Source organism: Etheostoma cragini, chromosome 22 (assembly GCF_013103735.1).
Source record: "Etheostoma cragini isolate CJK2018 chromosome 22, CSU_Ecrag_1.0, whole genome shotgun sequence".
In the NCBI taxonomy this organism is placed as follows: domain Eukaryota; kingdom Metazoa; phylum Chordata; class Actinopteri; order Perciformes; family Percidae; genus Etheostoma; species Etheostoma cragini.
Window position 1 is genome coordinate 3,228,965 of NC_048428.1, and position 24,062 is coordinate 3,253,026.

General features: G+C 43.8%; 1 protein-coding gene across 2 annotated transcripts in view; it reads left to right on the forward strand.

Moving 5' to 3' along the window:
• nrp1a (neuropilin 1a) overlaps positions 1-22,048 on the forward strand; it is a 61,268-nt gene extending 39,220 nt beyond the window's left edge. The window contains exons 8-18 of one of the 2 annotated variants that reach the window (XM_034861990.1): positions 5,406-5,561; positions 7,366-7,510; positions 12,379-12,710; positions 14,042-14,186; positions 16,495-16,605; positions 17,124-17,174; positions 18,965-19,108; positions 19,210-19,487; positions 19,598-19,694; positions 19,807-19,860; positions 21,014-22,048. In XM_034861990.1, coding sequence (XP_034717881.1) covers positions 5,406-5,561; positions 7,366-7,510; positions 12,379-12,710; positions 14,042-14,186; positions 16,495-16,605; positions 17,124-17,174; positions 18,965-19,108; positions 19,210-19,487; positions 19,598-19,694; positions 19,807-19,860; positions 21,014-21,300 — 1,800 coding nt within the window. In that variant the 3' untranslated portion in view covers positions 21,301-22,048. The remainder of the gene's footprint in view (positions 1-5,405; positions 5,562-7,365; positions 7,511-12,378; positions 12,711-14,041; positions 14,187-16,494; positions 16,606-17,123; positions 17,175-18,964; positions 19,109-19,209; positions 19,488-19,597; positions 19,695-19,806; positions 19,861-21,013) is intronic. The other variant, XM_034861991.1, reaches the window with a different exon arrangement.
• Positions 22,049-24,062: the final 2,014 nt, after the last annotated feature.

A 24,062-nucleotide genomic window follows, 5' to 3' on the forward strand; every position in this document is an offset into this window, starting at 1 on the left:
GTAATTAACAGCAGCTTCTCGGTTAATAAAGTCTAGCGAGAGCGGAGGAGTGGAGGCTGGCATGTGGCTGCCGGTGAGATCATCATCCTGTCGTACAAATGGAAACAATGGACGCTGTCTGTGCATCGCTGCTCCCAGGCCTCGCTCTCGATTGGAAAATCAATGGCAGGATAGAGAAGCACATTCGAGTGGAGGATAGCCCAAAAGCTGCACTAGAAATCGAAACATGAGGGATGGCATGATGTAATGAAATGAAACAGCGCCGCTTAAGTCCTCCGAGACAAAAACTCGGCAGCTCAGCCTTAATCAGTGTCATTTTCAGGGTCTTAAAACAATTCCGTACAGCTATAGAGTCAGTCGTCATCACTAAACGGTCCTCCACAGCTGTATATCCCGGGATAGGATCATCAAGAGCTTCCAGACATGACATACCTTCAGGTCGCCCTCCTTTCCTCCCTGATCACTGTTTCTTGGTTTCATAATCGTGACTCGGGGCATTTAGTCATGTGTGTGTTGCAAGGATAGGACTAAGGCCTGGAGTTAAAGTCTTTAAGATGATTCAGACGGAAGGAACTCTCAAAAAAACCCTCTGTTAAACGCTTCCTGTAACAGCTGGTCTGTTTAATCATGCAGCAGTACATATCACTTCACACACACAACAAAGCAGACGAGCTCCTATTTTATTATAGCTGTGTTGTCCAGCCTATACATCCCTCTTCGTCGGGAAAACAGATGATCGGCATGCATAATTTAATGCTTCCAAAGAGGTGTCGGGGGCTATAAAAAAAAACTGTGACTCTGTCAGGTGAATATTGTGATAAATGGAAGGTCGTGAGCAGAGTTCATAGGTCCTGCAGCATTTGAGTAATACAGTTTTCATGAACGGAGAATTAATTACACTTTCAGGTAATACAGCTAGTCCAAAAAGCTTCTGCTACCCAACTAGAGGAAATGAGTGAACAGATTGCTGAAAGTTGGTTTGGTAATGCTGCATTTGGGGCTAGAAAGTGTGTCTTTAGCTGCATAGTAAAGTAGCGTTATGTATTTTCAAAAGGACATCATATTCAGATTGTGAATGCATAAAAAAGTGACTAGAGGCTCTGCACATACTTGATGGCCCATAATGATTCCAGGCTATCTTTTTTTCTAACTACACCATTCTTTTGAGATCCATAAATCATTCCCAGAGGTTGTTTCCAGGAGTCTATGTCTACCAGCTGCTCTTTGACTTTAGAACATAGAGAAGCGCTCCCTCCGTTCTCACCCTCGGCATTTCTCTTGTTGTTTTTAGTGAGGAAAAACAAATAAACTCAGTCCCCAGAGGCCTCGGTTATTCAGTCAGCAGCCCACACACACACACACACACACACACACACAAACACACACAGATGAGAAGCTATTTCTCCCCTCTGTTTGGGGAAGCAGGGAAATGGATTTAAAAGAAAGAATTCGGTAAACTTCTCCCAGAGTACGGATTGCTGCATACAACTTCATGGCAACTCAATTATAAGCCAATCAAGCAGCAAGAGATAAAGCTTTTGAGCCTTTGCTGTTTCTTGAACGCCCAACCCCTCCCTCTCTCCCTCCCAGGTCTTATAAACCGCATGTCTCCTCACTGCACCCACACAACAATGACTAGGCTTTAGCCTGAAATACATATCATGTGGCCTTGCTGCCCGTCTGAGTCACACAGCACAGACAATACTCTGAGTAAGGGATAGATGTAATGATCTCGCCCACAGCTGCCGCTGCTGTTGAGGGATAATTGGAAAATGGTCTCTTCGAACTTATACAAACACACATAAATAAAAACACACAGCCCGTCTGTCATTCCCCATCATTTGTTCCCGCACACACAGGCCTCAATCAAATTTCAGTCTAATTGCATGCACACCAGGCTTTAAGCGACTGATGTTACAAGCCCGATCATGACCAATTCTTTTCCTGCTTCTTCGATTTCGTTAGTCACAGGAGCCGTGTACAGTGGCTGTTTGTGAGGCAAGGGGCTTTGAGTCACCAGTAGAGAACACCCATCGAGCAGGAAAAAACACCTGGGAGACAAGGACGCACGGAAGTCCTGCCCACATATGAGCCAGACATTGCTTTATGGAAAGACTCTGAGATGTCTCTGTGATTTCTTACCTTCCCTGGCATGTTTATGGCTTAGTGTGTGTGTCCTTTGAGATATGAGTTATTGTGCACCAGCGTGCCCAGAGAATGTATGGTGTCATTTGTCTAGGTGGGCTTCAGTCCAAACATGCACTCTCATAGTAGAAATAACAATATGGCATACGGACACAGGCATCTTTCTGTTAGATCAGCAAAGTCCCAAAATGCAGCTGAACCCTATAGTTGCTAAATTAGGAGTCATAATTCATCCCTTTCTGCACAGTGATTACATCATCCATTGAGCGGGATTCAGCCTTTCAAGGCTCGATGACAAACCGTTCATCATCAGAGAGTGATACACATTGTCCGAGATCCACTGTGCACTGTATGCGTGCGATTTCCAAGTGTTATTAGTTGATGTATATAGTTTAGCTAGTGCGGCTTGGCTTTGGGCTGAAAGGAGTCCCACTAGTAATCATTATCTGGGCCTGTTTGTGTTCACTGGTCTCTGTGGTGTGGGGTGGACTGTGCTTTACATCCACTCTCCCTGACCCGTAACCTCCGTCGTCCTCGCTACTTTGCTTCCAGCGACCAGCCGTGAATAAATCATGCTTTGCTCATTACCCAGTCTCCGTTATCAGCTTGTGTCTGTGAAATTGATCTAGTCTGTGCACTTCTTCACTTGAGACCCCATGCTTCTGTCCTTCACATCTTCCAAGGCGTCACTGTCAGCGACTTGTATCCCTTCCCAACTTTCTCCTATGCGCTCTTCTCCGTCTTCTTTCCACTCTTTCATCATTCTTCCCTCTGGTCACATCCCACCATAGCTTACCCCGATGCCACTTTTGGACTCTCATATATTCAGTATCATTACATTTCAGCTTTTGCGCCAAATGCGTGCAATAAATGCGTTTGCCCTAGCATCTCTACAGAACCACAAATGATGAAAGTATGTTTTTTGAGAGTTTTCAGCTCCTTAAAACTGGCCAATTCACCACGCCCATAATATAGCACAGAAGCCCTCAAAAATGAGTACCCTTGAAATAAAAACTGGAATTTACAAAAGCAAAAAAAGACTTTTCAGCTGGCCCAGAATATTGATTAAAGTCATACGTCCGTCCAGCCCTCTTTAAACCACCCACATTTCAGCACGCTCAGGGTCTTAGATTGTTTGAGTCTGAGCACCCATGAGTGTTCCCAATTAGCCCTGCCACTCATTTCATTCCCAGAGGCTCTTCTTCTCCATTACACCTAATGAGATGTTTTTTTTGAGAAAAATCCCAAGGCCACGTCTTCCCATTAGCCCCTTTTTGATGTAAGCCTTTTTAATAAGCCGCTTTGCTATTGGTTCAGATTGAAAATGAGTCCTGCTGGCCATTTAGGCACAGATGTTAAAGACCTGCCTGGCAAATACACACCAGCACGGGCCACGCTGCCATCCGCTATGCTTTCCTCATCCAGCACTGGAACATATGGCCGTTAAGAGAGAGGAATTCAGCTCCTCCGTTATTAAATTGGAACTGAGGGGATTTGATTTTGTCTCTATTTGTGGACCCAAAAGAAATCTGGGACTTACTGTATAAGCCCCATGAGCCTGTAGACAGGAACAAAAGTATTCTGTCTCTGTATGTGACGTGTGTGTGTGTCTTCTTTGTTAGTCTCCATCCATCCAAATCCTTTTGAGTAGCCAAGAGAGAGTGAGAGAATAGCATGGTGGAACCTCATTTATTGCTCCCATCTGTTTATGTCTTTTAAATTCTGGAAGTGAATTTGAGGAGCAGGAATGACCAGCGTCCTGTGGCATGCAGAGTCTCCTTTTTCTGCCCTTTGCTCCAAGTCCCCAACTAAAGCTAGCTGGCTCTGACTGTACGGGGCTCTATGGGGATTTTTGGTGGCAGACCACTGGCTTTGATTTTCTAAAATATGTGAACGCTTCTGCGTCCGTCTGCCCTCTCTCACATAAAGGATTCCACTGTGTCTTACACACCCTTCCACATACCAAAGATCTCCTTATTAATCGACTTAAGACTCTGGTTGCCGTTCCATCTCACGTCAACATCAAAGGCCTCGTCTCTCTCATCGTGATCTGGAAACCTCTTCTACCACTGCTCCGTCATCCTGCCACGCCGCTGTGTTTTTTTGCAGCGTCGGCACGCAACACCATTACTCCTCATTAACGTCAGCTCGGCCTGTCCGAGACGGTGTTAACGCTTGTTAAAATGAAGCTCACTGCTTCATGCAGTACGCCGAGGAGTTAGCAGTCCTTTTAAAGCTTTCCACTTGCACAATACGCTCACTCTTTTTCTTGTTATGGATGGAGGTATGATACGGTGGGGTTAAGTGGCCTCCACCGAGGTCAAAGGGGGACAATTAGTTTTCACTCGTGGTTGGAAAATTCCTTGTGTGTCCGAGAACTAACCATAGCGGACCTCAGTTCCAGGCTGCCAGTCAGGCCTTGTGGTCCCAGTCAAGTTAGGCAGCTTTATTAACATCATCAAAATCCAGTTTAAAAGCAGTTCTTACCAGAGAAACAGAAGCCAGGGGGACATATAGAGGACTGTGTGTGCGTTTCCGGGCAGTGATTGTCGGCAGACGGACACAGGTCTGATGCAAACCAGTGACTTTCTCTGCCTAGCATCAGCTTGAATGAAGCACACACACACACACACACATAAAAATATATATACATGCAATGAGAACAGACATACACCCAGATATTCTCTGACCGTACCACCTCTGGCTTTCTCTGTGTAAATATATAATAGCCCTCCAGTAATGTACCGCAGTCCATCATTACTTTATAAAGCCCCGCATATTTTAATGCCACAATATTTGATATTCAACGTTTTTGTATCTCTCTTTCCTCCTGGCCAATTTTGATAATGTGATTGCAGACCTCGCTGTATTCAACATTCACTTTTATCCAATAAGCTCTTGTCTCCCATCTCAGGAAATTAAGTTGTCATCCTGTGTCTCTTTCATTAATGTGAATATCATTTCATTGCTGTTTATTAAATTCCAGGTAGCAGACTGTGGCCAGAGGTGATGCTAATAGTGGGCTTATATTTCTTATTTTAAGCTTGTCGGTGCATTATTAACACAGACGATGCATTGAAAGCCTTTCCTACTGAAATTGTTAATGCATTTTAACAGGCGCTGTATTTCAGCTGTATCTGCTCCAGTTAAGCATCATCTTCCTAAATACCTAAAGGAAACATCTTGGCTCATTCCCACAGCTCCTGTAGAAGATTTCAAGCAGCATTTCCTCAGGTGTCGTCTCTCTTTACCCTCTACAGGTGGACCTTGGCTTCTTGCGCTTCGTCTCGGCCGTTGGCACCCAGGGCGCCATTTCCCAGGAGACACAGAGGATTTACTATGTCAAGTCCTACAAAGTAGACGTCAGCTCTAATGGAGAGGACTGGATCACTTTGAAGGAAGGCTCCAAACAGAAGGTAGGGGACCCTGTTCCTCATTAATTATTACCCAGCGGTGGTCTAATTACATCTCTAGGCTCTAAAACTATAATTGAAAATGATAATCTGAATCATCCCTGAGCTCTACGTGAGACGATCATCTCAGACTAGATCATGTGTATTTTTTTACTCCTGCCTGACCAGTGACTGCGTCATAAAAGCCCAAGCTGCGCATGAACTGCACTTGAAATATCCTGTCTCTAAGAAGCAGCCAGCTGACTTGAATTGTGGTCTATTCCAAGTTGCCTTTGAACTCAACAAAAGGGGGAATACCCAGCCATATGTACTTGAGTGTCTGTCTCCCAATGTACAATTATACACTTCCCTGTGTATGGTAATACACCCACTGTCTACAGTACATACTGTAAGTGGTTGGTATTTTCCAGCACAGAAATGCAGCACTTCAGTAGCTATAGAAAGGATAAAATAAGGAATGTAGTCTCTGTTTTCGTCAACTTGACGAAGAAAAGACAGGGATGACAAAAGACTTGACAAACAAGAGTTAAAGGGGATAGGGATAAAGCCTGTCCTGTTTGAGCAGCTGGTAAAGAAGAATCCAGGAGAGAGAGGAAAAGAAGAGGAGGGAAGGGAGGGATGGTATGGTATGCTTGACCGGAGCGTGACAGGCTGTAACCATTGATTGCTGTTTCAGACCAGGTTTTGTCCATCTGGAGGCAAGCACCCCATCCACTGTGGGTCTCTAGAGGGGTCAGAGGCACATGTGTGACATGTAAATACCACCAAGGCATTTTTGAGTAAAAGGCCGCAAGGAAAAAAGTTCAGAGCATCCAAACAAGTGTTTGTGCTGCTGTATACACAGTACATATCCCCAGGCCTTATTATTTTATAGTCTCCCCAAAGTACACAGTCCCTTCTGTAAAGTGGCGGCTTGAAGGTGCCATGGAGGACCAGGCCTGTATTTTTCCGGACTCTAAAGTGCTTTTGTGCGTAGGGGCGCCATTTGCTACATGCTGAGCCTGCAGTTTGGCGTCTAAGCTGTGGAAAAAGCCACTTTACAGTTAGCAAGCGGCGTGACATTTAAGAGAGTGGATGACTTTGTTGCAGTCCCTTGGTGATGCGGTTGGCAGGTCTTGCCCAAGGACGGGGCTACAGAGGCAGGCTGCATGGACTAATGGATCAGATCCTTTCTATCAGTCTGTCCATCCTGCTCCTCTCAGCTGGATTCCTTTCTGCCTCATAGCTACTCCGTGGGCGGGTCAGAAGGTCACATGTACACCGGTGTGATTCAATTACCCAGAATGAACTGTGACGGACTGTGGGGAGTTGTTTTGCCGGGTGGTCGGCCTCTTGGTGTGGTGCTAGTAAACTGTCAACCGACCCCAGGGGAGAACAGTGGCATCTTTGACCTTTAACCAAGACACTGCAGTAAAACCTCAACCAAATCTGGAACTAGAGGACAGAAAAAGGACATCTTGAACCAATATGTTACACTTACAGCCTTAGGTTTCACAGTCATGTGGCGCAAGACGCAGGGGTGACAGGGGAAATCAGTTTAGTCGGTCATACATGCATCACATTGAAAGATTGTCATTTCAATTTTCTTTAGATTTTTGGGGGGATTTTCCAACACTACCTAATGCACTTTCCCAGTACAAAACACGACCAATCATTCAGCTCCTGTTGAATATTTTCAGATTTGCTGTATCTTAATCGCATTGAATGGCTTTTCCTGATTCAATGCAGCCAAGGTCTCCGACAAATTTCCAACCAGCATCTCAATTCAACATGTCAATAATTGGCTCTCCTTCCACCTCTATCACAGGTTTTCCAAGGCAACACCAACCCGACAGACGTTGCCAAGACAATGCTGCCCAAACCCACGCTGACACGCTTCGTCCGAATCCGACCCGTTACCTGGGAAACAGGCATCGCACTTCGCTTCGAGGTGTATGGATGTAAGATTTCAGGTTGGTACTGCTGAGATCCCTGCTGATCTGAATACTCACACACACATCTCAGCTTTATATTTCCTCACAGCTGCCACTGGAAACACACAACTCTATGTTATACTGCATATATTCTAACTAGATACAGATGATGCCACTGGCTCGATATAGGATTTCTACACATGCCCAAATATTAGTTTCTCTTCTTGTTGCAACATACTTGTTATTTCCCACTCCGGCCCCAGTTGCCCAAACACCTCACTTCTGCCAGGTGTGATGTGATGCTCTATCTCTGTGAGAGTTCTGCTCTAAGGCTAAAGTTAGCTACTGCATAATAGAGGAGTGGCAGAGGAAGGAGGATTACCTATTTATGTTACCCCATGTTTAGATGTACCTCATTCAATATAAATGGAGCCAACAGCTGGCAGGCAGAAAGAGACGGAGATGGGTGGGCTCTATATGGTCCCAACCCTCGTCTTTAGACACAGTCGGTCTTATGCTTAGAGAGCTTTGATTTTTGGAAAAGCTCTTCTCATCTTTGCTTTTTTGTCAATTCGATTGTAATAAGTGGTGTGTGCGTGTGCGTGGCTCACTTTCATATGGTTTTAGCACATCTGTCTGCATCTCTTTGGTTTATGAACATGTGTATTGGATGTTAATTAGTGCTTGCCCATGTGTTTTGTTCTTCTGTACTTGGATTGGCTTGAAAAGGGAGCATGTCTTACAAGGACAGGGAAAAAACAGCCATTAGTTGTCAGTTATGTTAGTTCAGTATTAAGCCTTGGATTATGGTTAGGGTCCAGATTAGTTGTAACTAGCCAAATGTGCTTACACAGTGTGTGTGTGTGTGTGTGTGTGTGTGTGTGTGTGTGTGTGTGTGTGTGTGTGTGTGTGTGTGTGTGTGTGTGTGTATGGAGTTTCAGAGTTATGCAGTTATGCCTTACATATGTGTGGCTATTCATGTAATAGCAGAGGGCATTGTGGGTACAGCTGGGGCGTGTGTTTCGGGCGTGCGACCAGACCGCTGCACAGAGCGTAAACACATCACAGGACTGAAGTCACCACAGGGCCTCCGTAAGGACGTCAGCACCCCTGGGTGCTATGAAGTCACTGCCAGCTCCACTGTAAGCAAGCAGCGCTAAGAGACAGAGAAACGGCAAGGCTCTTGAGGGCTGCATAAACTCCATGACTCACTCTACCTTGAGTTGTGATAACTTCAGGAACATTTGTTGAAAGATATTAACTTTTTAGTGCATGTACAGTGCACTAAAGTGTGAGCTAAATAAGCAGTTAAGACCATAATTCAGGCATCAGATTAGAGGAGGAGATGTAGCCCAGAATGTTGCAAGATGTTTGTCCCTAAATCATCATGGTCGCGTGCCCCTGCTGATGCAAATAGCTTCTCGTTAATAAAAAGATCCACCGCCCTGTTGTTTGTAAATACGCCACGGTGTAAAAATATCTCTGATGAACCACTGATGTTCCACCCAAAACCCTAAATGCCCACACCGCCTTGTATCACCATATACACACACACACACACACACACACGTCCTCTGGGTGTGTCATTGCATGCATGTCATCTCTGAAGCGTCTGTGATTGCAGCTGATGTCAATTAGGAGCTCCAGATGAGCCGGGGAGTTCACCCAAGTGTCTAAACTCAGATCAGACACACAAACACACCATCACACACATACAGTATACCTTTCTCTCATATCCTTCCACTTCAAAGGCGATCAGTGTGCAGTGCCTTAGCTTTTGCTCTAGGCTGTGATCAAACGGATCTCGGCTGAAGAAGAAAGAAAGACGGTCGCGAAACCCATGAAAACAGTCAAGAGGCGTTCTGCACCGCCAGCGTTTGTTCCTTGAGCCTCGGTTTTCTATAGAGCAGGACCAGAGAGTGTCTCACGGGTCTGCATAGGAGCTGTGTTAGATACCCAGAGAGAGAAGTCTGAAAGAGGCCTTGTTTTCCAAAGTCTCCTCACTTTTTTTCCCAGATACAGCTATGCTATTGAGTCCTGCAGTGGTACAGTGCGCACTTTGTCTCGTACACAGAAGATGTAATAATGCCTAGATTTATCCCTCCGTGGGAGCCAGATAGTAAATATGTTATTGCTCACCACAGGTCCCTGACTCAGTGTCCTTGTATTAACTGTTAGGAAGAGACAGAAAAGAAGATTTAGCACTAATACAAGCCGTGTCAATGTTAGTGGTGATTATATCATGGAGAAACTTTTGTGAGCTCTACTTTTGGCTTTACAACTCAAAGAGACAACAATTATGGAAGTTTTAGTCATTGCTTTTTCTACTAAATTTAATGTTGTAATATTTTTGGTCATGCGGTCATTTTTTAACCCTCATATTGTCCTTGGGTCAAATTGACCCGTTTTTCAACATCAATGTTCTTTTTAAGTCACCAAAGTAACATGATTGATTCCACACAACGCTCTTTGGCAAGTATAAATCTCTACTTTCAATCATTTTGGGGCGTCTTATTCAATTTTATAGCATTTAAAAAAAAAAAATTGATGTGTTTTTGAAATTGTATTGAGTAAAAGTTGACATATTCCAGTCTGTGATTATCCATCAACATACATTCCTTTCATTTTAGTCTAAATAATTCCTTATTTCAGCTTTTCTATGTATAATTTTTCTAGGTATAATTTCCTATAAATGAGGTTTATTGACCATAAACTGCTACTAGCTACTGGTTAGGGTTAGGTAGTGTTAAATGTCAAAAAAAGTGACAAACATAAAAAAAGGTGTTGGAAAAAAGGGACAAAAATGTAAGAAAAGTTAAAAAGATTGATAAAAAGCATCAACAAAAGTGTCGATTTTCAATTTTTCATTTTGACAGGAGGACAACACAAGGGTTTAAAGAATGCCCTGTCCACAAAGAATCCAGGCACAATCCACTTGCCGTAACTTCACTATTTTCAAAATTCCGACAGTGTAATAAATCCTTGAACACTTAATGTCACAATTCAAAGCGAGAGTCTAAGATTTAAAAAAAAAAAACTTGTGTTGTTTTTTTTATGTGGAAGGAGAACAATTGGCACTGTTGCTCAAAAAAATGTCATTTTTCTAATTAGAAATGTTTCTCAGGTTAAGTTGGATCCGCACTGGTTCACATGTACTGAGAGGATTCGGCCTTGATGCAGAGGTCAAGGGTTCAAACCCAACCTGTGATGACTTTCTGCATATATTCCTCCTTTCTCACCTCACTGTCCTGGCAAAAAAATTAACCCTTGTGTTGTTCTTCCTGTGAAAAGCAACCCTTGTTGATACTTGTTTTTTTAACGTTTCTTTGAGTTTTCGTCCCTTTTTTAAACACTTTTGACGCTTTTTTGAATGTTTGTCACTTTTTTGACATTTCAACACTACCTAACACTACCTTTTTAACTTTAGTTTTACAGTTAGTTTGGGGATTTATGGTTAATTAACCTCATTTATAGGAACTAATACCTAATGTTTGAGTTAGAAAAGCAGAAAATGGGAATTATTTAGACTAAAATTAAAGGAATGGATGTTGATGGATAATCACAGACTGGAATATGTCAACTTTCACTCAATATTATTTCACAACCACATAAATTGTTTTTTCAAATGCTATAAAATTGAATAAGATGCCCCAAAATTAATGAAAGTAGAGATTTGTACTTGCCAAAGAGCGTTGTTTGGAATCAAACATTTTATTTTGGGGAGTATAAAGAACATTGATAGGAAAACGAGGACAACATAACGGTTAAAGGTGTGAAAACCCAAATAATAATCTTGAAAAATGGCACTGGATTTCTTTGTTGTACCAAGGTAACAACATGTGGAAAGTTGATCAACGCTTCCGAGCTGCAGCAACAGGTTGCTGTCCTGTTTGGCTTTTGACATGGAGGAATGGCATTATTAAAAAAAGGAGAAGATAAAAAATAGGTAAACAGATGTCTCCCTTTTGAAACAAATGAGAAACACAATCACCTACAGAGACTCAGAATAGGGTAAGATCAGAGGAGTAGAATAAAAGGGTGAGAAGAAAGTTAGAAAATGTGGAAAGGAAACAACAAGACCCAGTCCCACAGATGTTGACAGCTGTGGAGCAGAAGGCAGATGAGTGCAGCAGCAGATAAAACACAAAGAGAATGTGTTGTGTGTCTTAGTATATGTGAGCCTATAGAGGGAGGTGCGGTTGGATGAGGGAGATGAAAAGAATCAGCCCTCCCAGAATGCAGGACGTCGAAGCACCAACCGGGTGGAGGGTTTTAATTGGCTGCCTGGAGACAACCGCTTCAGGCGGAGGAATTAGTATGCATGAGATCTGCAGACGGAGAGAAATACAATAGAGGGAGGGATCACAGCAACATCACAAAGAGTTTGGGAGATTGTCTCCCTCACTTTGACTTTCACTATCTCTGTTGCCCCTTCATATGAACCTCATACTCAAACTCAACTAGGCATTGGTTCATGATGTTGAACATCACGCTTTTGGATATGGATGAAGTCTTTTATCGGCCATCATCTCTGAAACCTTTTAATTTCTGTAAATAATGGCTGTGAAATCTACAGTTACTTACTTTAGATTTCATAGTAAGACTTCTGTATATGATTTTTACAGTAGAATGTTGTAAAGTTACATTACAAACTTGTCGACATGACAAAATCACAATAGTCAAGTAAAAAAGTCACAATATAGTACTGTAAATACTACAGTAACCTACTGTATTTTTCCTTTTTTATCTTATGTTTTGTATAATTGTTTTGTATTTTACAATGAATACACAAAATACTGTAAATGGAAATTCACAGTAACTTGCTGGCCAATTGTTGCCAGTAAGTTACTGTACATTTTGCGTTAAATTTGTTAAAGTGTAGTTTGTATTTCCCTCTTGTTTTTCAGAGTACCCGTGCTTGGGCATGCTGGGCATGGTATCGGGTTTAATCGCTGACAACCAGATCACTGCATCCTCCCATACGGACCGGAGCTGGGTACCGGAGAACGCCCGCCTGCTGACCAGCAGGACCGGGTGGACCCTGCTGCCCCAGCCGCAGCCCTTCACGAGCGAATGGCTGCAGGTGGATCTCGGCGAGGATAAGCTAGTGAAGGGGTTAATAATCCAGGGGGGGAAGCACCGTGAGAACAAAGTCTTCATGAAGAAGTTTCGCCTCGGCTACAGCAACAATGGCTCCGACTGGAAGATGGTGTCGGACATCGGCGGGAACAAGCCAAAGGTGAGAGGTTTTCTCAACATGGTTTCTGTTAATCATATATTACAGTGGACTGGGACATTTGTTCAGCTATGCTCACAAATCCGAAGCATAACCCTAACCAAAGAACCCTTAGTGCTTTCTTGAGGTTCTTGGAACTGGTTTGATTTCTAACACAATCCAAAAGATAGTTTTTTTTTCCCTTCAGCATTGTGGTAAATTATTTAAATAAAGGCTTCTCAAAATGTCTCTCGGATACATCAGAGCATTGATGCCGTTTATGACACATTTCATTTTCACCAGAGCGTTGCGCCTGGCAGTTGTGAGTCATTCAGGAGTCGTTGTTGAGTCAATTTCAGCAGCGCTTTGAATCACATTAGGATAAGCATCTCAAGTCTCTCAGAGCCTTTTCCCAGTTCCCCCTTCCTGCTTTGTATTCTGCACGACACACAAACCATTCAACCCTTTTAGTGGATAGTGAAACCTCTCCAGGGTAGAAGGAGGGACCAAGGGAGCCAGTGGGAAAACAGAGGGAAGAGAAGAGGAAAAGAGAGGAATGACTGTGCAACATAGAAAAGTGACCCCAGATTGAGCTGCCAGGGTTGCAACACGTAGAGAAGACACACGCCAACTTTGCCCAATGCATTCACACGCTTACACACAAAGAATGTATAGCACATACACAATCACACACACCTCCCAGAAGAGTTCCAACAGCCCGTCCCCAATTACAAGAGTCTCTGACAGGGCATAAATCGGATCCAGATGGGTTGATGGTTGATTTATGAAGGGGTGAGGAGGATCTATATCCCCCCCCATCCTAGTTAGCTGCCTCTCTCCTCTCGCCTGAGAGGGTCTCAGCATCTAAGTTGCACCAGGCTCCTTCAAACGATCACGCCCATTAATCCACCTCCATCTCCTCTATATCTTCCTCTGCTTGCAACTCTTGCATCCCACATCCTCTTGTTCTTCATCATGTTCTTCTTTAGCTAGAGGAGGATCTGAGGCGGACTTAAAGGAGTCCATAGTTGCCTTTAGACAGAGGTGTGTGTCATGCTGTCTTGGCCACTGGTTCCCTGCTTCACTTGCCCAAGCTGCAGCTGTGTTTTAGATGTCAGCGAGATGAGAGAGGTCTGGTCATCTTTTCTTTTCACCGTGTACCCAGCACATGCTGGTACACCCGACGTCTGGTTTTCAGAAGGCAGGGATGCCTCGGGCCAACCGCGTTTGAAGAGCTGTATCAGTCAAAATATACCCAGCAAGCAGTGACTTTATCAGCAATATTGTATTTTTTAACTCACTCTTTTCTAATCTCTGCCTATTTTCCTTTCACCTTCTCTCCTTTTCCCTGCTAGACATTTGAAGGGAACAGCAACTACGACACTCCTGAGCTGAGGACCCTGGAGCCCCTGCTGACTCGTTTCATCAGAATTTACCCAGAGAGGGCCACTCCTGCCGGCATGGGCCTGCGACTGGAGCTCCTGGGCTGCGAGGTTGAAGGTGAACTGGAACTTCTATTCAAATCTGTTGCATTGTCTTGCAATGTGGGTGGCTTGTGGCTCAGGGGTAGAGTGGTCCCCCCTTAACCACAAGACTGGTTGATCAAAGTGTCCCTGAGCCAGTTGCTCCCTGGATGTGTTATATACAGTTGTCCACCAATCCTAATACTTATAATGGGTTAAATGCAAATTTCACAACTTTACTTTTTTAAATTTTTTCAAGAAGCAATGTTATTTCTATCTATGGGGTTGATATTTCTCCATGTAGTGCTGATCTCTCTCCCAATAACGTTTCTACCTATGGTGCAAAGTTAGAGTGAAAACCTTTTTCCCGTATGTTGATTACATTTCCAACAGTGGTAATGTTTTTAACCAAGACAGTGGATTTTGAGGTTTTAAGAAGAGTTTTAAAATGAGACAGACAGGAGGCCGGTCTAATGTGCAGAGGGTAGCCCATTCCAGAGTTTTGGAACTTGGTCCCCTCTGAGGTAAAGCCCAGGTGTAGGCACCGTCAGGAGCAGTCTCAGGTCAGGTCAGCTGACCTGAGAGATCAGCTGGAAGTTTTTTAGACAGATTACTAATTGTCCACCCACGATGACAACCTAAATCAACACCGTGCGTTCTTTCACAGGTGAGCCATCTATCATCCTAGCTTATGACATGGCTGTAAGTAGCTTGCGCTTCATGTCTTTGACACAGTCTGGGTTATTTAAAGATGTGGGGGTTCTCTGTGTGGAGCCCACAGCTGCCCAGCTCCTGCTCTTGATCCTTACAAGGGACAGTTGCCTTGTCTTCCTGCAACATCATAGCTAGCCACTTCTAGAGGGGATCAAATGAAAGCCCACCTGGCCCAGTAGGATTATTGCAGCCTGGCCCCCATCGCACTTTTCCCAACCTCTGCGTGTCTTTCTTCTTTCAAAGGGCCGCACATACTTTGCTATCTTTAAAACAAGCCCTTTTTTCCAGCTCTCTATCTGTCTCTCTCAAAGCTGATGTAGCATAGAAACAGCTCGGCGATATAAGAGTGTGTAGCGCGTTAGCCCTAAGTGGATTTACATATTGGATTTCAGGGAGGCCCTTTCCGTTGTAAGCCTCATGGACTCCCACCGGGAGCTTTAGTCAGATGATAATGCTTGTTTTCAATGTTAATGCCAAACACACACATACACACACACAGACGTATACCGACACGGAGCAACCGCAATCACCCTGCCAAATATGTGGTTACAGGCATGTATACACATCAGGCACATAAACAGGTGCTTGTAGAAGTGTGTACAAGCGTGTGTGTACAGTGTGTGTGTAGCAAGCCATAGCAGGAGGGCTAAATCCTCATTTCTGTGAGAGGCTCCCCTGACGCAGCATTGACCCCATCCCTGACCTCCCCCACCCTGAATCTGACAGGGGCTGATCTGCCTCATATTTCATCCAGCAGAGGGAGAGAGCGAGAGCATTGGCTCCCACACACACACAGATACTGTCCCCATACATTTTCCAGGCAGTTTTCCCCGCCTGTTCTTGCTCCACCTCTCTTTTTCTCGTTCATTACTCAGTCAGTGTAAACACACAAATGCACACACACCAGCAGAGCGTGGAGGCAATCTACGGCCATGCCCACATCCAAGTGTGGCGGGGCTGTAATGATAGGCCGCTATGTCAGCCAGGGGCCCTGCCTATAGCCAATAACAAGCCCTCTTTCTGCGTCTATAGTTTCAACCGCCTAAGCACCATGCTTTAGCTTAAACTTTATTTCTACGCCCACACCTCCCCAGCATGATAAAAGGAAGGATTCTAATAGCTTAGGTTTTGATTGAAGCAGAGCGTGTAACTGTGGGCAGAACATGCTGAGCCTCAGAATACATATTTCAGTGTTACTTGGCTTTTTTTTCTTCTATTTTAGCCTTGAAAACCCACATTTTCAGACATCCACACCCCGTGCAAGAACTTCTTACCTCTCAAGTACCTTTATTCTGGCAGTCTGAAGACACTTTTAGAGACGTGATCACCTCCAGTCCCTCATGTTTAAATGGACTTATTAAAAGTAACTTTGTATTATTGTATTTCCTCTTTATCTCGGTGTAACATTCAAGCTGAGAACATGATCCGTTGTGATCAGACCAAACAACAAGAATGTAATGTTCTGCAATGGCTAATGGACCACATCAGCTGAATAATAGGGGAAAACATAAATCAAAGTGTGAATGTGAACCAAATCAGAAATGCATGTTCCATGTTTATGTTCAAATCTAATGTATTGTGTCTGCTGTCTCTCTTCTTCTCCTTCTCCATCTACATCTCCATCTTTACAGCTCCAACTCTCCCACCCACCACGCTAGTCCCTAGCACTACCCCGTCGGACGAGTGTGACGACGACCAGGCGAGCTGCCACAGCGGCACAGGTGATGACTACGATGTGACAGGTGCTAACATCGCCCTCATGAGACTGCAAAAAAAACCTCCCCCCCCTCTTGCCGTCCGTCTGCCATTGCTCACACTCGATCTGCTCCACTTTCCCAGTGTCACCTCTTTCTGTTATAGTTAGTTATATTTGCCACTTACTCTGCACAATTTCAAGCGCTCATGCATGCACCCATATGCACCTGCCTTGTCCTCCTACACCTTCTTTTCCGCTAACTTCTCTTGGCCTCATTTCCCGCTAACCCAGTAACTCTCTGAGCCTGCACTGCTGCCTGCACTCCCCATTAACCAGCAGTCTCCAATGATGAGCATGGCAGCATCTTCGTCACGTGTTTCAGAAGTATTACATAAGCGTGTCATGGTAGAAATACTGAGACAGGACACTTATATACTAGAAATGCAAGGCATGTGTTGATTAGATTTAGCTAGCATGGATATATTTAGTGCATGAGAAAGAAAGCATCTTAACTCGTGCCAGGCTAGGCTAACCTTGCTAATGTCTTGTGTTGTGTTGTGACAGGGGTGACCACGATGCCAGAGACCACTACAGCTGAAGTGGATACAATCCCAGGTGAGCCAAAAAAATTAAGATTTTTTTTTTTTAATTCATCACCACAGAATTATCAAGAAGCCTACCTTAGCTAATAATTGCCAGCTCAAGGTGGCTCTCTCCTCTGATGTGTGTCTGTTATTAAAGCTGATGATATGGCCCAGAGAGGCTCCCGCTGACAGGGTGAGGGAGGTTGTGTGATGCAGGGCTAGCGGATGATTAGCGCTGGTGCTCTGTTGCTGCCTTCTCAGCATAATCACTAATCACTGGGTCGACACTACCGCACACTAAACACAAACACAGGGAAGCACGATGCGAATGGCCACAGAAAATGGGGGGGGCACAGACACACACGCATAGTGCTGTTTCCTGTAGCAGGTTGATGAGGCAGCAGCCAGCTGAGAGGCTGTGCCCCAGACTGACCTTGGCTAATGGGCCATAGGCTCCACCCAGCCCCCTTCACTCTATCAGCTGGCTGTCTGCTGGGGCACCAGCTACAATACAGTGGAGCTGAGGTGGCAGGTGTGTGTGGGTGTGTGTGTGTGTGTGTGTGTGTGTGTGTATGCATATTTGCGTGTGTATGAACATGACTTTATTTCTGTCTGAGTAAACACTTATCAGGCTGACTTTTCATTTCAAGGGTCTCAAACCTTTGTTTGTCCGTTTCTTTTTGGGTGGTGGCGCATCGTGCTCTCTAATCTCAGAGGTTGTAGTTTCCTTGGGCATTCTGCAAGAAAAAGTCTCTTTTTATTTGCATCAAATGGCCAAGTGAGTCATGTGGCTGCTCGTCTTATCCAGAGCTCGTCGGTAGCCTTAGTCGAAGCCTCCCAAGAAGAATGAAAAATAAAAAACCCAAAGCCATTTTATTTGGGAATGAGATGTCTCGACGAAAAAAAGAGTGGCTTGGCGTCTGAAGTGCGGTTCCACATGGGAATTCCATCCTTTGTGTTTAATGGGTAAATAGAGTCGTTGCCTGTGGAAGCTAGTTAAAACCTTCTCATTATTAAAGGGAATATTGGCTCATATATTCCTTTCATTTGGATAGCGGCCTCCCTGGATCTCTAAAGGCATCTCATGCAGGAGTTTAAGGCCGTTGCTGACATCCCAAACAACTCGCTCCCTTGGAAGTCTTTCTTTATCCAATTTTAAAAAGCTTGAGCTCCCACACATTTCCATGCCTCTACTGAGGCTCCTTCAGCACGGCGAGCGTCCATGGGGGCTTGCTTTGTTGGAATGGGGCCCCGGCACTGTTACTATAGCTGTCTTCAAACCTCAAGTCCCTGCTCTCATTAAAATCCTTAGCTCTCCGCGGGTTGCAATGAATGTTGCTTTCCCAACTGGACACCATGTCCAGACCCCATCTTCCCACCCCCTGTCCCTATCTTTGTGCCTGTTCTTCTAGTCCCTCCGTACCTCTTTTATATACCCTGTTACATTCATTAAAAGAGATTGTTAACTGTAGCCAAGAAATAAGGTCTACATGTCGTCTATGCTGCCTGCTCACTCTTTTCTCATGTTAGAAACAGTCCCGGTCTATTTCTCTCTCCCTGAGTTAGCGGTTTTTATCTCCCCCAGCTTTGGGAGGTCAAGCTGACGTCCCACAGTTCTTTGCTGCCCTCTAGTGCTTGTAGCTGATATGGCTGAGTGACTGAAGCCCCAAAGTGTAGCCTGAAGTCATAGCATGACAGGCCCCCAGGTCATTTTTCGATTAAAGCCCAGAGCTCTTTGCAATTTCTCCTTTTGTAATGGAGGATAGAAGCATGAGGAAATGTGTCTCCTGACGCATGATCTTGACCTTGTGTCATTTGCAGCTTTTCTGTGGTTTGCCTGCGACTTCGGCTGGGCCAGTAACCCTTCCTTCTGCAGCTGGACATCAGATGACACTGGCTCTAGGTGGCAGATCCAGTCAAGCGGCACCCCCACCCTCAACACTGGACCAAACATGGACCACACAGGTGAGGACACTGTAGGCTTAACTGGGCCGTACAAGTAAAGGTCGACCTCTTGACGCGGTACATGAGTTTTTGTCAGTGATACAAGTTTTTTTATCCAACAGGTGGATCGGGGAACTTCATCTACACCTTAGCGACAAGTCCCCAAGAGACGGAGGTGGCTCGGCTGGTCAGCCCCATGGTCAGCTCCCCGGACGCAGACCTATGTGTGTCCTTTTGGTACCACATGTTCGGTCCTCACATTGGCACACTGCATATCAAACAGCGCAAACAGACAGTTGATGGACCGGCTGACATCCTGCTGTGGACAATCAGTGGTCACCAAGGCAACCGCTGGAGGGAAGGGCGTGTCCTCGTGCCCCGCACCAACAAACCCTATCAGGTAACGCACAATTGGTCTGCGAATTGTTGGGGCATTTGCCACTAAACACATGCTCTTTCTATTGTGCCACTCAAGAAAGGTTGCCAAAAAGTCACTGTTTTTTTTTAAAGGTGGTGATCGAAGGTCTGGTGGAGAGAAATAGCTGGGGGGACATTGCTGTGGATGACATTAAGGTTCTCAATGGATTCAGCATGATGGACTGTAAAGGTGAGGCTTTCAGTGGTCATTGTTACAACGCCTGCATTCAGTTCTTTATCTGAAATGTGGTTGCACAGTTTTCTTTCGACGTTGGATTTCATTCATATTTGTGTTTGAACAGATCCTGATGTTCCCACTGAGCCGATGCTACCAGAGGATCGCCTCAATGAAATCCGTAAGTCGATTTACATGGAGGGTTTATTTGGAGTCATCCTTTTTTGAGAACTTTTTGCTCACCTGGAGACCCTTTATAATTATGTTATGTTCAGTCTATATATTAGAGCCCGACCAATACAGGATTTTAAGGAGTATTGTTTTTTTTTAAATCCAGTGTGCCGATATATTGGCCGATATATATATATATTTTTTTTAAATCCAGAAACGCTTGACAAAACCTCAACAGATTTCCCTAACATTAGTTATATGTAGTTATTTATGAGTTCTCACTAAAATAATATGATAATATTTTTTTATGGTCACTACAGAACAGAGGAACTTCAAAATATATTAAAGTTCTGATGAATAAAATGTATAAAAATACAAACTTAATGTCTTTTGAACAAAAACACATTAACAAAAAAGAAATCAGTGTTCCAACAGGGACGTTGTAGAGCGTCCTCTGGTGGACAAACTATGCAACGGCAACGCTCCGTGGTTAACCTTCCGTTTTTGTTTTTTAAATATTCATTTATCAGAATCATTTGCCATTATAAATGATTCTGATGAATGAATATAAAAAAAAAAAACGGCCTTTATAAATACCGATACGATATATAGAGAAATGCCTAATATTAGTCAATAATATTGTGCCAATATATCAGTCGGGCTCTAGTCTATATCCACGTTGTTCCACTTCTGGGATTGTGCTGTTGCCGCCGGAAATTTCTCCAGATTTCTTGTTTCAACCAGTATTTTGGGAATTTTAAACTCTGGATTTCTGAGGACTATGGTTAACTACCTCCTCAGATCTCTGCAGGGTGAATCCAGACAGCTAGCTAGACTATCTGTCCATTCTGAGTTTTCAGTTTTGTTGCAGGACTAAAAAACTTTTAAACCTACACGTGTTCCACCAAAACAAGTTCTTTCCTGAGTCTATTTTGCAGCGGTACCATGGCTCTGTCCGGTGCTAAGTGCTGCCCAAGACGATTGTGATTGGTTTAAAGAAATGCAAATAAACCAGAGCATGTTTTTCCCCCATCCCGGAATGCTGTGTGGACTAGCCAGACCCTCCTCCGTAGCGCTGTGGAGGAAGGTCTTGCCAATCAAGACTATTTTATATTAAACCTCACATCTCACTCTCCTCTTCTTCTTCTGTCTCTCCACTCCAGTTGAAGAAATCACCGAATACCCAGACTTTGTGGAGACCAACCAGATCAGCGGAGCGGGTAACATGCTGAAGACGCTCGACCCCATCCTCATCACCATCATTGCCATGTCCGCCCTGGGCGTCTTCTTAGGTGCCATCTGCGGCGTGGTCTTGTACTGCGCCTGCTCGCACGGCGGCATGTCAGACAGGAACTTATCAGCCCTGGAGAACTATAATTTTGAACTAGTGGACGGTGTGAAGCTAAAGAAGGACAAACTCAATGTACAGAGCTCATACTCAGAGGCGTGAGATGGGACTGCGATACATTGGTGTGACTGAATGATGTGCAGAGCTTGCGGAGCGTGCACAAGACTGGCTGTAAACATATCCTCTCGTATTTCCACGAGTAGGCGGGCTCAAAGGACTGCCAACACCCTCAACTCGCTGGATGAGGGACAGGTTCAGGAACCAATGGAAGGTTTGGACTGATCCACGCTTTTCTCAGGAGCTGCAGTATAAAGAACCTACCAGTAGGGGACACTGTGTACAAATAAATTACAGAAGAAAAAAAATATGTACAGATGATTTAGATGATATTTTAATTTTCTATTTTGATTTTCATTCATTTTTACAATCGGATGCTGGTGTTGAGACCAATTTATTAATAATGTTTAAAGTATTTATCTTTTTCTGGGAAAGAAATGTTTTTTTAATTATCAGTTCTCGAAGGCTGTTTTTTGAAAGAGACGTATCAAAATCGTAAACGAACCATATCCGGCAAAACTGTAGATTTGCCCTGTGGTGTGGCATACAGGGTCTGCCCATAACCCGTCACCCTAAAACACCCCCCCCCCCCTTTCCCCTTTGACCTGGATCACTTTAAAGTGAGGGTCACAATTCATGGCAATGTATGGTTCTGACAGTGCCTTTAGTACATTTCAGTTGGTCTCCTCCGTTCTGGGTGTTTTTTACTGTACCTGCTTAAGCTATAATGACAGGAAACAGGGGCACATTATCTTAAAAATACCTGCAAAACAGGATGTCACAGCGTTTTTTTGTTTTTTCTGTCCAAAAAAATACACACTGTAAATACGTTTTAATATATTTTATTGCCCTTTTTCAGAAAGTAAAAAGTAAAAAAGCTGCAGTATCCCTTTTTTCAGGGGGGGCGTGTGTGTGTGTGTGTGTGTGTGTGTGTGTGTGTGTGTGTGTGTGTGTAAATACAATCTTCTGACTGTTTTGTGGAAGGTGAAGTGTTATGTTGTTTTTTTGTTGAAATTTTACATTACTTTACTCAGATGAGTAAGATTTATGTGATATTGCAGCGATTTCAATTTGCATTCAAGCAATTTGCCATCGAAAAGCACCCACTTTACGAAAACCACATGTCAAATGAACAACAAAAAAATGACAACAATCATTGTTGCATTGCTTTAGCTAAGACCTAAGCTCGCTTGTCACCACCAAACGTCACTGTGGATCGTTCACTGAAGAAGTCTTAACTGGCGAATGCAGCTTGAATGCACTTTGTTACTGATTCCCTTATGAGAGAAGCATACTAAAAGAGGGGTAAACACACTAACTGAACAATGGTGCTATCATTACTTTAGACAGACGCACTTGTCTCATGATAAACCCAGTTTGTATTGTTCACATGCTGTATTGTAGCTTAAGGCCTTTCGGACCGCAAAGAGTTTTCCGTGTTTCACGTGTAGCAGCCATAACGTTGTGATGTCAGAGCTGATGTCATTAGGACGGGACGCTGGTACAGCGGGGGAAGGGGGAGCCGAGTGGCGTCACCTGAATCAGGTCACCTGGCCTCCCCTTCGTGGCTTTACCAAAGGATGGTTTCCTCTTATTTGTTCACAGGGGGGTTCTCACTTCGACACAAAATACTAGAAGACCACAGTTCGACCAATGGTCATCACTCACTAAAGACTACCCCCCCAGAGAGAAAAAGAGGGGGAATGATAGGACACTTGTAGAAAAGAGCAATGTGTGACGTTTTTTTTTCTATTTCTTTTTAAGCTTAAAAGAAGTGCAAATGTCAGCTCAATGTGGACTCTTCAAATATCCATTGAGACTCTTGTTTGCAGAAGGATGGACGGGTCAATCCCACCACTAAACACTACAAGTGGAAAAGGACTCTGTGCGAATTCCGACACAAGGACCCATGGGACTCTGTGTTTTTTTTACCCGCACCACAATCAAACAATCAAAAACTTGATCCTGAGAAGGGTGACGTCTTTTACATCCGTGTGCTTTGTATGTCGTGCCGTGGTGAACACATTCAGCTTGTTCTTTTTCAGATTTGACCTCTACACCTTTTCCGTCTGTGCTCACAGCTGCGGAGGACTGTTGCTCCAGCGAGGTCTGCTAAAACTAGACATTTAGGATACTGTAGCGTGGAATCCAAACAAACAATGTTGCACTGACAAATATATTTAAGAGGTTTATGTGTTTATAGCGTTCATTTGCAAAAGAACAACAGGAGAAGGTCAAAAACACAAAAAACACATGTCGATTTCTTTAATCTTTTTATATATATACATATATATAGTTTCAGATTATGTGATATAATTCTGAAATGTAAAAATATTGAGATGTTTTCATTATTGAAAAAGACATAAAAGATTTTTCCAACAGTAATGTCCCTCCCCCTCCATTTACATGGCTTATTAACGCTTCGTTTTGTACTGTCATTCAAATTTTGTGCAGATCTTTTTTTTTTTTTTTTTTTTTACAAAAACAAGAAAAGGAGACTTTTATTTTCAATACTGCTTCTGTAATTTGCTGTTGTAGGGGAAAAAATGAATAAACAGCAAGGCCTTAAAAAGAACAAGGAATACTTGTGTTGTGATCTGTAATCTAAAAACTATTTTTTTCCTATTTCACTCGGATGTACGGTACATCACAGGCATGCTGTAAAGGATTACCCAGCAGCCTCACAAGCAGCTTTAAAGCCACATGTGTGTTTTGCATCAAAGTAATGTGAAAGCAAGACAGTGATGCAATCACGTTATGTCTAGTCTTTGTCTCACAGCGCTACTTTCAAAAGACAAAATGAAGGA